At 37.0% G+C, this 18974-nt stretch overlaps 1 protein-coding gene across 1 annotated transcript; it reads right to left on the bottom strand.

Moving 5' to 3' along the window:
- Nucleotides 1–1582: 1582 nt before the first annotated feature.
- Nucleotides 1583–10162, bottom strand: LOC128780412 (NKG2-A/NKG2-B type II integral membrane protein-like). The gene is made up of 6 exons (XM_053919784.1): nucleotides 10136–10162; nucleotides 8233–8495; nucleotides 7753–7859; nucleotides 5393–5446; nucleotides 4705–4856; nucleotides 1583–1687 (listed from the first exon to the last, which is right to left on the bottom strand). Exons 2-6 carry the CDS (start codon nucleotides 8409–8411, stop codon nucleotides 1583–1585), a joined length of 597 nt encoding a protein of 198 aa, XP_053775759.1. The 5' UTR covers nucleotides 8412–8495; nucleotides 10136–10162.
- Between the last annotated feature and the right edge of the window lie 8812 nt (nucleotides 10163–18974).

Raw genomic sequence — 18974 nt, 5'->3', positions numbered from 1 at the left:
GCTTTAATTTAGAAATGCAATAAAGGTAGTTTACTTCATAAACATTATACACAGAAAACATTTACCATTCCAAATGATATAACAGTAATAAAAATGTAACATGAATCAAAATAAATCTATTAGAAAATAGCAATATTATGGAATTGCTTTAATATGTGAAAAGCATAATGAAAAAATTTAAAACAGAACTCTTACTTTATGATGAAATATTTAAATATTTTTCCCTAAAATAGAGAAGGGTACATATAGAACTTTTACTCTCCATACTATCCAACATTGGAAATAAAAACCTACTCTGTGGTAACAAATGAAGAAAATGAAAAAATGGTACGAGTGAAAAAGAAATTATATAAATGTTAATATAAACTATTCAAAGGAATATATGTTTGTAATGATAAAACTAATACAACAAGATTAACATCTAAATCTCAATTGTATATCTTTTTAAAGTAACAAAATTTACTGAAGAAAAGTTTTAGAGAAGTATGCCATTTACAAAATCATGACTATGAAATACCAATATTGACATTTCTTTAAGACTTCAATATAGGAAAATTAAAACTATAGTAAAGAAATGAAAGAAAACGAAATATATGGAAGAATAAAGTATGATTTGATGGGAAGTATCAATATGTTAATTGCTTAATCTTTATAAATTACTTAAAGTTTACATGCAGTCCCAAACATAACACCAAGTGTTTTTTTTTAAGCCTTTCTGAGGTGTAATTACAAAGCACACAATTCATGCATTTTGAATGTGCGTATCAGTGATGTTAAGTATGTTCACAGAGCCTTGCAGCTATCTCCACCAGCAAAATTTGGAAAGTTTTCAGCCCTCTAAAGAAGCCATGAAGAAATTAGAAGTCATTTCCTATTCCCATGTACCCTCACCTCTGCGGGTTTGCCTGTTCTTGATATTCCATTTAAATTGACTCACACAACATGTGATCTTTTAGAAACGTTGAATGTCACAAACATAATGCTGAGCAAAAAGTGGCAGACACTAAAAGAAAGTATATCTGTACTTTGGGATGTGTATATTAGTTTCCAGTAATGCTTATGGAATTTTTTTCATTACTAGAACAAATAATTCATTTGAAGACTTATGCAATCATAATATTATTGCCATTTTATGAAAAATAGTTACCCGGCAGAATCCAAGCTTTAACCATAAAACCGATGCTTGCAAATATATATCTTTGAAGATTCACAACTGCTTGCTGTGAGGCCGTATTTGTGTAACATCACACAGTTTCTGTTACCGGGTGGCGATTCTGTTATCCTGCAGTGGAGAAAACGCACCCTCCTGTTCTACGTTGTACGAGGGCAATCCACGCAACAACAAATAGCATGTTCTATGAAAGCACAATAGCATGTTTTACAAATGGGCAGTGATGTTTTCCATATGATATAGTAAAAGTTGGTTACTAGGAAAACTAGGTAGTCATTCTTAATATTTATATCAACATTGCATTAACTCTGAACATCATGCTCACAATTCAACTTAAACAAATGTATTAATAAAACTTTTGAATTGTTCTCTTTTATGTTTTCCTTTTATACCGCACAAAATAAAAAAGACTCACTGTAGTGTGGGAGTTGAACCATTTATCAACATCCATGGCTGATCACTGCTTCTACGAAAAACTCCGATCCACGATGCAGGTGATAGGAAACTCAGCAATTTCTACCCCAAAATAAAACAAATTATTTAAATAATCATTCTGAAAGTTTGCATTATATTTTTTAAGGTGCATGTAGTGTATTGTGTCATAGGATCCTTCCTTTAGAGAACAAAATGGAGTGTTGGATCCTAATCTAACACAAAGACATGTTAAGACTTTTACTAAAGATGTACTAAAATCAATTGTCATACTGTCAAAACTTTTCATCAACATGTGTACATTTGATTTAAAATTAACTCCTAAACATTTATGCATCATAGTTTCATTTATCCTCTTAGGTTAATAAGGAATATTCTGCTGCATATATTTTAGTTGTTACTCATGTTAACAAATCTAATACTGAAAGGTATCAATAAGTTTCTGAACATTTATGATGTACTTGATTCCATAACTAAATCAATGTAGTTTTCTACCATTTTTCAGAGATTCACTTTTTAAAAAATTAAGGGATTACAATTAAGAAAATAAAGGGGGAGGTGTTGGCATAGGTAAATACAGCTTGCCTTTTCACACAATCACATAAAAATTACAGCTAAATTACAGAAGCCCATCACTCAGAACCATCAGAAATCAATTTGAATGGAAGTCTGACAACTGTGGAATTAGAAGCTACATCTGCCAGATTGGTAGGAGGGCTGGAGATGCTGAATGGACTGTTGCCACATCCACGTGTTGTGGATAAAAATTCAGGAGGACCATCTCGGGAGCAAGGAGTCCCAGACCCACACCAGACCTCCTCCAGTGCCAAGAATATAAGTCCCCATAACTTCTGACTGCAAAAACCAGCAGGAATTGAATCAGTGGAGGAACTTCTGGAGTCCCAAACAGTTCTTCTTAGAGATCCCACACATGAACTTACACAGACTCATTCCCTCTGAACTCCAGCACTGTGGTAGCAGCTTGAAAGGTACCATTGGCATACAGGGAGGGACTGCAATGTCTGGCATGAAGGTGACAGCTTTGGGACAGTTTTCTCCCAGACGGAAAGGTGGGCAGAGCCACAAGCCGGCAGGCGGGTGCCATATCTGAGATGCAATTGACTTAGGTAATAATGTTTGCCCAGCCCTAGGGATCACCTGAGGCTCTATCCCACCCAACTTACAGCTATTAACAGTGGCTTTTCCATATGAATGGCTGGTATTGGCTCATGCTTCACAACTTCCTAAATTCTTTCAAACAGCAACAACTGGCTTCAGTGAACCCCCACCTTCTTCCTTTTCTACGTACCAGATCTCTAGCCAAATGTTGCCAGGCATTGCACTAGCAGCAGCCAGACTAAAATCACAGCTTGGCTTCACCTGGGAATCTCCAATCCCAGCACAGTTAGTACCCATCTCAGATTGCTCTATAGCGCAGGCAGGGTGGCCCCGGGCCAAGCAGAGGTGGGGCCTGACCTTGGCCTTTACCACCCAGGAAACCCCAGGACTTGTGCACCCAGTGGACAGCTACAGACCATGTTGGAGCACCACCACACTTCCTCTGCACAGCTTATCCTCCACAGAGGTCAGAGGTTGGTGGTCAATGGAAACAGCCAGTCCTTCCAGCTGACTGGCCTGGGTAAATCCCTCCCATTGACCTGCCAAAAGCACCCAAGACTCACCTGCAAGAGGAGGGTGCACTCAATCCACATGAAGAGCAAACTTTGAGTAACTAGCCTCGTTGATAGGGGAGGCTGTGCTACTGGACCCTACAGGACACCTACTACATTAGGCCACACAGCCAAGACACAGAGTCAAAGCAGCTCTACCAAATACTGAGAAACAAACACAAGGAGGCTGCCAAAATGAAGAAACAAAGAAAAACAGCCCAAATGAAAGAACAGATAAAAACTGCAGAAAAATAGCTAAACAAAATAGAGATAAGCAATTTATCAGACGCAGAGTTCAACACACTGGTTATAAGGATGCTCAAGGAATTTAGTGAGAACCTCAACAGCATAAAAAGATCCAGTCAGAAGTGAAATATACATAATTGAAATACAAAACAACTTACTGGGAAACAACAATAGAGTGGATGAAGTCAATAATCAAATCAGTGATTTGCACGATAATGAAGTAAAAAACAACCACACAGAACAACCAGAAGAAAAAAGAATCCAATAATTAACGACAGTATAAGTAGCGTCTGGGGCAACGTCAAGTGATACAACATTCATATCATAGGGGTGCCAGAAGGAAAAGAGAAAGAGCAAGAAATAGGAGATCTATTTGAAAAAATAATGAAAGAAAACTTCCCTAATTTGGTGAAGAAAATAGACATGCAAGTCCAGGAAGCACAGAGAGTCCCAAGTATGAGGGATGCAAAGAGGCCCACTCTAAGACACATCATAATTAAAATGCCAAAGGTTAAATATAAAGAGAGAATCTCAATGGCAGAGGGCATGAGACTCACCTCCCCAATGAAAGACATCAGATAGATGGATTTTCAACTGTTACATTCACATAAGTCAGCAGTGAAAATTACCTAACAGCAGATAAATGCAATACAGATAAAAGGCAGCAATAGCATGTGGGAGTGAAAAAAGGCAGGAAGAAAAATGTCTACTGTATGATTTCCTTTATATGAGGTTCAGAAACAAGCAAAGAGACTCTACAATACTCAAAGTCAGCCCGGTGGGTAAGTGGCGAGCGAGGAGAAGGGCTGAGAGAACGAATGCTCAGGGGCAGGGCTGTGGAGGACTGCCAGCTGCATTTCGTGATCTGATTTGTAATCACCTGGTTCTCCCCCCTGTGTAACCAATCTGCTCAGCTGTGATGTGGTTAGTGTCCTTCACATAAGGTGAAGTTAAATGGCAAAGTTGAATTTAGAAACCAAACACATATAGAAGCACAGTTTTCTATGAAAAGCAAATGTGCATTACTGGTATACAATATAACAAAATATTATAAAGTCAAACAATGGAATATTACACAGACTTTAAATAGCTACAAATACATACAAAAATATGGATGAATGCTACAAATATAATATTGACTGAAACAAGCCATTAATGAAGTGTATGAAATGTTTGATATCTCACCCTTTCTTCTTCATCATCTATACAGAGCAGGCTAGAGTTCTTAGAGGCACAGGCCATCGAACTCTCAGTCCATGTTTTCTCTTCAGTGTTGATGTAATAGCAGTTGTTGGAGTATGTAAACCACTCCGGTGGACAATGACCACAAGAGCGTGCTGAGGAATGATGATTAATTATTACCCAACAACAACTTCAAGTTTAAAAATGAAAATTATGTTACATAATTGCACAAGTATAAACATATATGTACTTAATATTTCTAAGCATCCTCACAGGCTGGTACATATAATGCAAAACACACTCACACAAACACACAGAAGAGTCAGCCCCTCACCCCCTAATTCACGTGCCCATGTGAAGCAAACACACACACACAAATGTCCACTCTACACATGTCCAACAGTCAATGAATGAAAGCACTTGTTAAGAAGAGTAAAATCACTTACTTTGTCATATTATAACAGTGGGAAGTTTGAGCCGATAGGCAATAATGGGTTTGGAGAATTTAAATGAATATTTCTTTATCTAGTTGTGTAAGAAAAAACACTCTTCCACAAATATTATTACGAACAATTGTAGCCCATTCTATAATTCATGTTCCCCAAAAAATATTTGTTATCATTTTTATCTCACCTAAGATAGAGACAAAAATATAAACTGTGCAAACATGAGAACATTGAAAATTATGTACCTTTCTGGATCTTTGTTATTGGGGAGGAGTAGTTCTTCTTCAGTGTTGCAGGAGCTACAAAAATTAAAGTCATTCTTAGAAATTAATCTAAATAAATTATAATACTTTGAAATATGGCGTATTGTTTAGGATTAGAATAATCTGCAATAAAATTTATTTTGCCAGGAAAAGTTAATAAAGTAATAACCATTCAGGGGAAATATATTAAAAGTCTAGAGGACCAAACTTCACTATCTCTTAATATTATTTTGTTTAACCAATCTCAGAAAGAGATTGCATTTCTAAGATCATCCACTCTTCAAATACATGTGTTTGAAATATGAAATCAGAATATATGAATGTATTTAAAATACTCTCTACAATCATTATTAGTCATACATTTAGCAAATTCAAAATAACCATTCTACATTTAGTCTAAATGCATATTTTAAATGAGAGTTCTATAATATTATGAAGTATTTAGAGGCAGTGAGAATATTAAAGTGCAAAGTTCCATATAATCTTTAAAAATGTATTTACATTGATAACAACTTTTGTTATATATGTATATATGTTTATAAATTACTTTCTAAAATCATTCTTATATTTATACCTGGAGAAATTCAGAATAACAATTTTGCACTTAGTCTAAAGATATACTTTATCATGAAAGTTAATTCTGTAATATTATGGAGTGTTTGGAGGCACTGGTGAACGTAAAAATTATGAACTTTTAAGTGAACACAATTTGAATACGAAAATAAAATTTAACCTACATATATGCATAGATATATACATTTACCAGCACAGTCCCTATGCACCCTGGCAGGCTGATACATGTAGAACAGAAAGCAGTCATACACATCTGGGAGGAAGGTTACATCTCTCACCCCCCACTCTTCGTGCCCTTATTAATAAAACACACGTATGATCTCACCTATTAGTGGAACCTAATCAACAAAACAAACAGGCAAGCAAAATGGAACCAGAGACATTGAAATAAAGAACAAACTGACAGTGACCTTAGGGGAGAGGGGAGGGGAATAATGGGGAAAAGAAGGGGAAGGGTCATCGAAGAACATGTATGAAGGACCCATAGACAAAGACAACAGGGGTAGGATTGAGGGTGTGGAGTGGGCATGGGTGGGGAGGGGGAGGGTGGTGGGAGAAAGTGGAGACTACTGTGCTTGAACAACGATAAAAAATAAATAAATAAAATAAAACAAAAAAATAAATGCACAAGCAAATACATCCAGTTTTTAATGCCTACGACGTCTATGAATGTAGCCACTATTTTTTACAGTAGGAATGTTATTTATTCATCTCTTAGAGCAGTAGGACATTTAAGCCAATTGGTCACAATTGGTATGGTGATTATTTTATTCATTTATTTTGTATCCTCACACGAGGATACATTTATTGGTTTTAAGGAGAGAGGAAGGGAAAGAAAGAGAGAAAACCATGATGTGAGAGAGAAGCATCGATGAGTTGCCTCCCACATGTGCCCTGAACAGGGATCGAACACGCAACCTGGGTATGAGCCTTGACCAGGAATCACACATGCTGTATTGTGTTGCACCGAACAACGTGCAACTCAGCTGAGACACCGAGCCTGGGGTGGAATGGTAATTTTCAGTATATAATTCTTCATATTGTTGCATAAGAAAAAAGCACTCCCTTATAATCATTATTTATAAACATTTGTTGCCATATTTTATAATTTATATCGTCCCACAAAAATACATTTTGCCTTCCATAGAACAGAGAAAAATATAAACTATACTAATAACAGAACTTGGAAAATCATAATGTATATTTTTCCATCCTTGCTGCTGTGGGCCAATTGCTCCTCTCCAGTTTTACAGTACCTAGAAAACATTACAGTGATTTTCAAAATAAAAAATAATAATTAATTAATATATAATTAATTAAACATAATTAAACATCACAATTTTAGTTTCATAGTTTTAAATTTGCTGTATTGCTTAGGAGCAGAGAAATCTGAAATAGAATTGATTTCACCAAAACAATTAATAAAAAGTAAAGATTTAGGGGAAAAATATTTGAAGATTTTGGAACACACTTCACCATATCTGACAATATTGGTTTAAACAACCTCAAGAATTAATTTGTATTTCTCAATAGGGCCTTTTAGGCTCCTAATGCATATATTTGAGTAATGAAATCAAAATACACAAATACATGTAAAATCTCTCTACAATCATTCTCTATGCACTTGACAAATTCAGAATGACATTCTGCATTTATCTAAATGCTGACTTTAAAAGAAGAGTTCTATTCCATAATATATTAAAATGTTCAGAGGCACTGAGATACATTAATGTGAGAAGTTCTCTTAAATATTTGAAAAGCTGACTTACAGGGAAGAAGTAGTATCACTCTGGCTACAGTGAACACCAAGATGAGGCAGACGACTCCCAGGACCCCAGCCATGAGCTTCTCTGGAGGTGGTGGTGCATCGGCAGCGAGAGAAAAACACATGGAGACATTGCTTGGACAGTTTTCACAGAGAACCCAAATGAACAGAGAATCACATAAATAATCTTGAACCACCTCAAACCAATTCCCCCACAGCCATCTTCCCCCCAGAATATAGCACTGCATTGTCAGGAAATACAATCCTCCATGAGCCGTTGGTCGAAGACTACACCTTACAACTATGTCTGAATAAATGAGTCCTCAGATTTCATATTGAGACACTGTTTTGCAACTTTAAGCTCTGATCTTCACAAATGAAAAAATATGTCAGCTAATTCCCTGCTCTTCCCCCCACACTTCTTCCCTCCAACTGCACATCCCAGAACAGTTATACTGTGTGACTGTTCAATGTGCCACCTTTGCGATGGCTCTCGTCATTCCCTTGAAGATCTTGAGAAGCATTTTGAAACTCTATTTCCACAGAGGATATTTGCTGTTCAGTTTGTAAAGTGGAGCTTCTCATGCCCTTGCCTTTCCTTTGCTGTCTCCTGGAGTCGTTAGCCACATTCAGGTCTGAGTCGTTTTCTGGCTGGAGATCCATCTCTGCAGCTGAGTAACGTCAGGGACGGTGCCTCTGATGACAGTACCTCACTGTTAACAGGTGATGTGAACAACGACAAGATCCCTGGGAGAGGCAGTGTGGGTGGAGTGTGAGATAAGAAATAGTGCTCGCTTTGCATTTCACCAACATGAAGCCTTGTTCTCATTGACATAGAGATTAAATTTTTCCCAAAGAATAATCCAATAATTCTATGATATTCTATGTTTGACATGATATTATTGGTTGAAGCAATGAAAAGTAACAAGTTAGCGAAAAATAAAGTAGTTTAGAATAACATCCTTATAAGTCAGATTCCACTGAAACATTTTAACACTGTTAGAATAACTGTGAAAAATACAATGCTGTATGAAAATGACAATGCACCCATTTTAATGACAATTTCTAAATCCACTAATGTTTAAAGATTGAGTGTTCTAAAGTTGGAGGAAGAGTTGTGTTAGCATATATTGTAATTAACAATTAATTAATGTAATTTAGTCACAATTATTAGGTCAAAGGACAGAAGAGGTGCTATCAAATATTTTATTTGGAATAATTGTAGAGTTCTGAGAGATCAGTTAAATTTTAATGAAATATGTTATATGTTAAAAATGTTACATGCCATACTAAAGTTACCCTGAGCTCAATAAATAATAAAAGCAACAGAACATCAAAGGACTTTTTAACATACTTTACACCAGTAACTTGTAATTTATTTAATGGTTAAATATGCAAACACAAAAAAATGGTAAATAAATGTGTTGTAGATCATTTATGGAGGAACAGTGTTGGTGAAAATGTCCAGAAAAATCCCTTCACTGCCACACTCTGTGAAGGTAGCTCTAGTGCATAGTAAAACGTACTAAATCAGAAAATGTAATTTAATAATTCAGTCACTGGACGCTGCAGTCAGTGAGATCTGGAATGCAGTCAAGCTTTGAAATTCATAATGTATAACCTTTAGTAACTAGTAATTAGCGTCCAGCAACCTAGTTTGTTAATTAAACTGGGAATGACAATATGTGCGATGCAATGCATGTAAAACACTTAATACTCAATCTGACATTTACAAGCTTTCCAAAGTTACTTAATTTAATTACTGTAACACAGTTGCCATGTTACTATTTTTACTTTAATCAGACAGTGTAACAATTCCTGCCACAGGACTCCCTTATCAGTGTGGCATCTCTTTTTGCAATGTTTTGTTCAGTTTTCATAACCTGATTGTTTATAATTAGGTTTAAATAACCATTTTACAGAGACTACTAAGTCTTGATTTTTACTGCACGTCAAACACTTTTTATTTAGCCGAAATGCACTTTTGAAGAATTACATGTGACCTTCATGACTAGATGAATTCATTTTAAGAATCTATTTTTATGGTCTGGATTAAACATGAAGTAATACACATATATAAGTATATCTGTTAATTACAAAATCCAAAGTTAACTGCTCCTTGGCATGAGGATTACAGCTTTTCACTTAAGTTATCCTGATTTTCAAAGGGAAATATGCACGTCATAGGCTTGCTAGTAATTTTCAATAGGCAAAAATTTGAATTTTTTTTTCATATTTTACTCTATACTCTAAAGTATACAGAAATGAATACCAGTGTTTGATTTGATTGTATATTAATTGTACTTCGTTTCTAACACATCTAGCATTTGTAATGTCCCATTAAATGAATCAGGTCAGTAGGGAAATAGGAGAGTAGAGACACATACCTCTGGAAGCCAGAAGGTCGTGCATCCTTCACGGGAGACCTCGCTACTCCTGTCTACACGCAGTATCTGTGGTCCTCACAGACTGCCCCCTGCAGACTGAGAGTGAGGCAAAATTAGAAAAAAGTAGATCTCTCATCACTGTGTCACTTCAAGTTTGAACAGGAAATTCTTACACTTGGGCAATTTTGAAGATGGTTTATCTTATCACACACCTCCAGAATATCGGAGACTGTGAGCTTGTAGAGAGTCATTTCTTTTGTGCATTCGTAAGTGCCCCTGAGAAACCACTTGCATATTCCCAAAGATTTCTGGAATAAAAAACTTGCCCACCTGCACTGTTAACTTACCTCCATCTTAAAATTTACAAACACTGAAAATTCAGGCCTTGATAAGAGTATCTTATATGATCTAGAACCACTCTTGGGCAATATTGCTAAATACTGGCATTACTTAAATTTCTTTATATGCTCATTGTCTCTTATTTACAATGGAAAAAGATAAAATCACAATCCCATTAACAGTAGGTACTCAATGATATTTGTCCCTAATATTCGGAAGATGCATTTTCAACTTAGGATAATAACTGTCACAAATATTAACACCCAAACTTACCTCCTCAATTACTCTGCCCTCATTTTTTTAAATGGCTGCATCAAATTTGTTATTTTTACATGAGGAATTTGTATTTCCCCTGATAAAAATCAGTGTCTCTGAAGGAGAAAGCATTAAACAACATTTTACTATACTTTAATGTAAGAGATTGAAATACAAAATTGCTACTTACTATATTATTCATTAATTCATCCTCCAGTCATAAGTAGCTGTCCGTATTTTAATAGAAATATTTGTTGTAAGTGACAAAAGCTAACATGTAACTGTGCAGAATGAAAACAAATGTAATTTTTAAAAATTTAACCAAACCAAAGTTGGGGAGGGCAGAAAAAGTAGTTTTGAAAACACAAGTTAAAAGACACATGAATCTCGGAAGAACTAAAACATTAAATGTGAGTCATCTAGTATGGATCAAATGGAATCATTTTCATCCATCTCATATTGTACAAGGAAAGAGGAACTGTTTATCTGTTATAGGTAGTGAGTTATGATTGTAAGTACCATGTGCTCCAGCAATCCCACTTCTGGGTACATATGCAAAGTGACACAATTGTTATGAAGAAGTATCTGTCTTCCCAGGTTCTTTGGAGTGTTATTCACCGTAATGAAGGTATGAAAGCAACCAAGTGTGTGTAATGGAGGAATGGGTTAAAGAAGTTCTACACACACATACACACACAATGAATTATTATTCAGCCATGAGAAAAGAAATTTCTCTCATTGGTGACCGGGATGAACCTGAAGGCATTTTGCTCAGTGAAATAAGTGAGACAAAGAAAGACTAATGCTGCCTGGTATCATTTACATGTGAAATTTAAAAATAACAAATTCAGAGAACAGTGGTTGTCAGGGGCCAGGAGTAAGAATATAAGGAGAAGTTGGTAGAAGTTGGTTATAATTTCACTCATTAGATGAAGGAGCCTAAGGATTGAATGTATTACATGGTGGCTACAGTCGAGAACACTGTATTGTACAATTGAAATTTACTAACACATGGATCTTAAATGTCCTTCAAGGGGAAAAAGGTAACAAATAAAGCATAGATTGTAAAATTTTCCATTGAAACCCAACCCCGCTGCATATGAGAAGTCCTAAAAGATAATTCCACTAATTGGTACTTACAAAATTGTCATGAAGATGTAAAGGATAGGAAATATAGTCAATAGTATTCAAATAATCAAACAGAGTGTCGGGTGGGGAGTCAGCTTATTCGGGGATCACTTCATACGTTGTACAAGGGTCTGACCCCTGTGCTGCACACCGGAAACTCCGATACAATGATACCGCAGGCCAACTGTAATTGAAAACTAAGAGTTAAAGTAAAACTGCATTTGCAAAAATAAAAGGACATTCTGTAATATGGTTTGATCTCATTGCATAAGTGCAATTTTTGGAAGCACCATGAACAACCTCATTATTTATTACCTGTTATATTCTAAAAATAATTGAGATCAGAAAATCATGGGGTGAAAAGTATGGTCTTCAAACCATGCAATTCATTAACAGAAAAAGAACAGAAAACGAACAGAAAAGCCAATGCACTTTTCCGAAGGCTATGATATGCTTGTACATTTGGGTAAAAAAATTAAAGTTAGAAGTTTTTCTATTTGGGGAAGATAAGGCAAAATTATTTAAAGTTTTAATCTTAATTTTTAGGAAATCTGTTTTTTAATTTACTTAACAAATAAAATGAAGAAATGTGTTTATAGCATCAAAAAGTTATTTTACATTACAGCATTGGACAGCGTATCGACAATCTGACTGATGTTTTTACTCTGTAAGCAATTGGATTAGCTGTTTGAATTAGTCCACAATGAGTTATCTGGGAAATACCCATTCAAAAGAAAATTATGCAGTCTCAGGTACAAGATATATTGCCATTGTTTCTGTAATTATTTTTCTCTGCTTTTCACTCTGCCCCTAAATTGTCGAACAAAAAATGTTATAGGATAGTGAAAACATGGCGTGATACTCAGACCAGAAGAAATAGGCAAAGAATCACCATTTGGTCTGTCTCTCTACTTATTATTTAAGATCCTGTTTGTTTATTTTTAGAGAGAGGGGAGGGGAAGGAGAAAGGGAAAGAAACATAATGTCTGGATGCCTCTCACACGCCTCCTATTGGGGACCTGGCCTGCAACCCAGGCATGTGGTCCTGATTGGGAATCAAACCAGTGACCCTTTGGTTCCCAGGCTGCCACTCAATCCACCCAGACACACCAGCCAGGGCATTGTCTCTCCACTTCCTATGTGGTTAGTACAAAAGTATCTTTTAAACACATGGTATCATTGCCAGGTGCTGGATGTTAGGAAGGAACTAGGGAAAGTGTAGTTGGTCATCTTAAGCAGGTAATAAAACAGACACATTATAAACTATGTAAATTGTAGCTCTCAGTGTTTGAAAATCAGGTATGTTAAACATATGATTTGCCTTCAAATCAAATTGAATTTTGATAATTTCTGTTTTTCATTGTTGTCCAAGTACAGTTGTCCCAGTTTTTGCCCAGTTGCTCTCCCCTGCCCCACCTGCCCCTGCTTCCACAGTCAGTTCCCACCTGTTGTCTGTGCCCATGGGTCCTTCACACACATTCCTTCACTTGACCCTTCCCCTTCTTTCCCTGTTATGTCCCTCTCCCACCCCTCTGCTCAATCTCAGTGTGTTCATTATTTCCATGTGTCTAGTACTACTCTGTTCATTTGTTTTGTTCATTAGGTTCCACTTATCAGTGAGATCAAATGGTATTTGTCTTTCACAGCCTGGCTGTTCTCACTTAGCATAACGTTCTGCAGTTCCATCCATGCTGTTATGAAGGGTAGGAGTTCCTTCTTTTGTCTGCTGTATAGTATTCCATTGTGTAACTCTACTGGAATTTTTCTGATCCACTCATTTACTGATGGGAACTTAGGCTGTTTCCAGCTCTTGCCCATTGTAAATAACTCCACTATGTACATAGAAGTGCATAAGTTCTTTTGAATGGGTGACTCGGGATTCCTATGGTATATTCCTAGCAGTGGGTCTGCAGGGTCAAAGGCAGTTCCATTTTTAGTTTTTTAACATCGGTTAATATTTGAAAAGGGCGTAACAGCATACAATGGAGTAGACAGCCTCATCAATAAATGGTGCTGGGACAACAGGGCTGGTACATGTAAGAAAATGAAACTAGACCACAAACTTATCCCATATACAAGAATAAACTCAAAATGGATAAAAGACAAATGTGAGTCGTGACACCATAAAAGTGCCAGAGGAAATCAGATGCTGGAGAATTGCAGATATCCCATGTAGGAATACTTTTGCCAATATATCTCCTAGTGCCAGGGAAATTAAGTAAAATAGACCAATCAGACTTCATCAAACTAGAAAGCTTCTGCACAGCTAAAGAAACCGTCATCAATAGAAAATGGAGCAGACAGTATAGGAGAACGTATTTTCCAATGACACCTCAGACAAGGGTTTGATCTCCAAAGTATATAAAGAACTGAAATGAATCAAAATCATGAAGACAATCTATCCAGTTAAAAAATCGGCAAAAAGGCTGAATAGACTCTTCTCCATGGAGGACACACAGATCGCCCATCGACATATGAAAAAATGCTCAATCTCACTAGCCATGAGATGGATGCAAATTAAAACCACATCGAGATATCATGTCATAACTGTCATAGGCCATCAGCAATAAATTAATAAACAACCAGTCCTAGAGAGGATGTGGGGGAAAGGGAACCCTAGTGCACTGTTGGTGGGAAGGCTGACTGGTGCCCTCACTGTGGAAAACAGGGCAAAATTTCCTTAAAAAACTAACCATGTTTGTTTTATTTTAAAGTGCTAAGAATGTTGAAAGACTTGACATGTCATGGAGACATGGGTTCTCAGTGGACTGCTGCTTCTGGTTTTATCACAGGACGTTTCCCCCTCTGTTCTTAGAGCCTTCACATCAGACTCCCAACGTTCAACAACCACATGGTTGGAACTGAGTTTTTAGAACGACAAACCAATACTGTATCCAGTTGCAATGATACACAGACAAAGGATTTAGACATTAACCCTGGCTGGTGTGACTCAGTGGATTAAACACCCACCTATGAACCAAAGAGTCACTGATTCAATTCCCAGTCAGGGCACATGCCTGGTTTGCAGGGCCAGGACCCCAGTAGTGGGTGCATGAGAGGCAACCACACATTGATGTTTCTCTCCCTCTCTTTCTCCCTCCCTTACCCTCTCTCTAAAAATAAATAAATTAAATTTAAAAAATATTTAGACATTAACATCCTTTTTTCAGTCATTTTCCAGTATCTCCTCCCCACACTCCTCAAACCCCTGAATTAATGTCTACAAGAGACGAAGAATGTGACCTTATCTAATACGGCCTTTGCAAAAGGAAACAAATTAAGATAAGGTCATAATGGGGTAGGAAGGCCCTCAATTAATGCATATGATATCCTATCATATGCAGGGACAGAGAAGAGCGACAATTGGACACAGAGACAGACACACAAGGAGAACAATGAGATGACACATGCAGAGATTGGAGTAAGGTATCTGGAAGCCAAGGAATGCCAAGGACTCAGGGCTACACCCAAAACTAAGAGAAATGCATTGGTCCAGAGTCTCCCCTGGGTCTTCGCACAGAAGATAGCCCTGTTGATACTTTGTCTTCAGAGGTTAAGCTTCCAAGTGTGGCAGATTAAATATTGTGGTGCAAGCCAGAAACCATTAAAATATATGAGTATAAGACTCATGGGCAGAGACAAGGGGGTGGGGTAGACTGTAGGGTGTGTGGGCAGGGCAGGGGAGGGCAATGGAGAAAATGGTGGGACAACTGCAATTGAACAATAAAAAATAAAAATAAGAAAAACTGAAATAAAAATAAAATGTATCATGTTTGGAGGTATAAGTGTTGCATGAAAACATTTTGAACACAGTTGGAATAACTGGGAGCGCCATGTGGGAGCACACTGCAATATCACTGGGTTCCACTGGGAACATAATCTTCAGATGAAGACATGAACTTGGTGTAAAAACTAGCAATGTTGACAAATTTGCCACCAATCATCACAGTACACAAGTGATACGGTCTCAAATACATTCTCCGTTCTCATAGCTTGTTATTTATTTCTCATTTGTTACTTACACTGAACATCTGCAAAGGGCAGAGCATTTCAGACAGACGCTTCAATCTCTACGATGCTGCAGTCAGGGTCACTTCATGTCAGAGAAGCAGCTGTTGAGGTGAACGGGGCTTTAATCATATGCACACAAGTCACCGTTTTCCCAAGATCATCCAAAGAAGTCTGATCACATTTTTTCGAATATTAGCTTTGATCGACTAATTTCCTATTCAGATTTATTCTCCTGATCATTTCATTTGGTGATTTCTCCTCAAGTTTAGTGATTTCTATTTGTTTCCCTATATTAACAATAGGTACTTTAAATCTGAGAAACTATTTCTATCATTAAATGATGACTCCCTCGATTTCTAAGTTAACTGTGTTAAAATACAGGGAAACATGCCTGGCAGCACTGAACTGATGTGAGGAACATGGGCTCTGCAATGCATGTGGACATGTCGTATTCTGACCTCTGGGATTCATAACTCCCACAGGGGTCACAAGTGCTGGCATACTCCTCCCTTCTGCACGTGTTTCTGTGCCTATTATTGTAGATGGCATTATTTTTTGGTGAATCTACATTTATTTTTCAGACCACTATGAGAAGAGTATACTTTGCAGAAAATTAACAAGGTTGGCTACGTGACTGGTTTGGTTAGTATGATGTGTGTGAAAGTATCAGTTTATGAGTTCAGAGCAGAGGCACTAAGTAGCACATTTCTGCCGGTTCTGTGGAGAGTGGCTAATCCCTGCTCTGAGAAGGGCACATATCAGGTAGCCCACTGTTCAGAGAATAAAAGATGTTAAAAGTCTGACCCGAATCTGTGGTCTGGAGCTGAGCCCATGCATGCTCTGCCCATGTCAACTGAAAGCCAAGCAAACCACACATGGGTAACTGAGAAAAATTGAGTAAAATAAGTGCTTGTTGGCAAATGCCAATACAACTGGGCTGTTTGTAACATCACTTCAGCTATTAGATACAACTCAATATATGTATATGTGTGTGTATATATATATCAAATGAAATTAATTTTGAATACTCACATATTTCCTCCATATGAACATAATGAATCAATATAGAGAGTATCAAGACTATATATTCAAACAGATGAGTGTATAGGAACTATTAATTCATTTTGCACATAATAAACAAATATGGGATCTCTCCCATTTGTAATTGAATTATAGTAAAATGTCATTTAATGATATCAAATAAATTTCTTCCCACATTCTGTCAATAACTACTGTTTAATTCACATGGATATGTTATCATATTTAATTTTTTTATTCTTATTTTTAACATTGTACTTTTTCTATCAATTTATGTTTCTCAGCATAGTAATTCAGAATGTCAAAAAGGAAAGACAAAGAATTGAATAAAACAAGGTACCTTCAAAAATAACCAAAATCCAGTACAGAAAAAAACCAGATATGTAAGAGATATCTGAAGTGCTCAATGAAACTACCAGTCTCTATGGAAAAATGACCACAATCATCCATAATGACGCACTAAATAGATTCAGAAGATATATGTGTTGTTTCTGTTCTCTGAGCAAGTGGACTATAGTCACATGGCTTTTCCATAGAAACCTTGATGTTGTTGCATAGTAACCTTGAGTGCCATTAACAGTTTAGTACTCTCTGCACCAAATCTATACATATTGTCCTTCCTGAGATAATGGCACCAGATCCTACAGCCTTTTCTCCAGTCTGCTGGCTTGACGTTTTGTCCGGAAAGGGCACTGGGAGCAAGGACTCCGCTTCCTGGCTTCATGGTGTTTCCTCTCCTTTGGCGACAGTGCTGTGGTTGACATCTGCATGCGTGCAGGAAGTGCTTGTGTATTCACCATCCAGCGAGTTTTTGTGACTAGTCACAGCCATAGTTTCCTTTTCTTCAAGCTCTGCCTGCTGACACTTTGGCAGGGAGGTTGTCCTACTTGCCAGTCCCAGTGTGAGATCTGTTCTCACCCACATCAGCCTGCAGACTGGGGACTGCTCTCTCCTAGAGCAGCCCATTGAACGTGTCTGCCGTAAAGTGTTCTGTAGTGACACTGTCTGCCAGAAAGTCTGAAACCCATTGCTGCGGAGGTAGCCCTGGCTCCCACATGATTCTTCCGTTTGGTCCTCTTCTTCAGTGAACCCTTTGGTATATTTAGTAATTTTCCTCTACCCCTCTCTGCAGGCTATATCCAACAAATACTTAATAATTCCTTAAATCATCCCAGGTTTCTCTCTCCTGAATGAACTGCCTTACACACCTTGTTATTCCGATATGTTCAGTCGTCATTTTCAACATTCAAAGACTGGGGAAAATTATATTGAAAATGTGTCTATAATTATTCATGTTACATTAGACTTAGAAATAACAGTACTTGATATTATAATTCATAATTTATACTTGATATCTTTTAATAAATAACTGAAGATTTTAAAATGTTTAATATGTACCTGGATATATATTTTTAAAGATTAATATAAATACAGATATGCCCTGGCTGGTGTGGCTCAGTGGATTGAGTGCTGGCCTGCAAACCAAAAAAAGGTTACCGGTTTGATTCTCAGTCAGGGCACATGCCTGGGTTGATGGCCAGGTCGCCAGATGGGGACATGGGAGAAGCAACCAACTGATGTATTTCTCACACATTGATGTTTCTCTCCCTTTTAAAAAAAAATTAAAAATAAATAAATACAGATATGAAAACAATTTTACAATACCAAGGATGAAGCCTCAGAAAAACTATGAACTTTAAATGACTAAGGTGTGTCAGTACAGACTTGTGCTCAGTAACAAATATCCCACTCTAGTGAGTGATGCTAATAACGGGGAAGCTCTGCATGCAGGGGACACAGGGACCATGGGAAATCTCAGTACCTTACCCTTATGTTTGTGGTGAAACTAAACCTGATCTCAAAATAATTTCCTAATAATCAGTTGTACAAAAACAAATCTTGAAGAAACTAGAAATGTATTTTTTAGGGGTGGTGAGAGTAACATTATACAAAATTTGTGTAAGCTAATGTGCCTGGTGCTTACAAACATATGGTTTCTTTTCTAAACAGGAGTCAGAATAGAACTTGTGGTTGTAGAAATCCCCAAATACACAATTCTTGTCCAACC

Source organism: Desmodus rotundus, chromosome 3, assembly GCF_022682495.2.
Source record: "Desmodus rotundus isolate HL8 chromosome 3, HLdesRot8A.1, whole genome shotgun sequence".
In the NCBI taxonomy this organism is placed as follows: Eukaryota; Metazoa; Chordata; class Mammalia; order Chiroptera; family Phyllostomidae; genus Desmodus; species Desmodus rotundus.
Note: the sequence above shows the minus strand (reverse complement) of the source record. Positions and strands in the feature narration are given on the sequence as shown.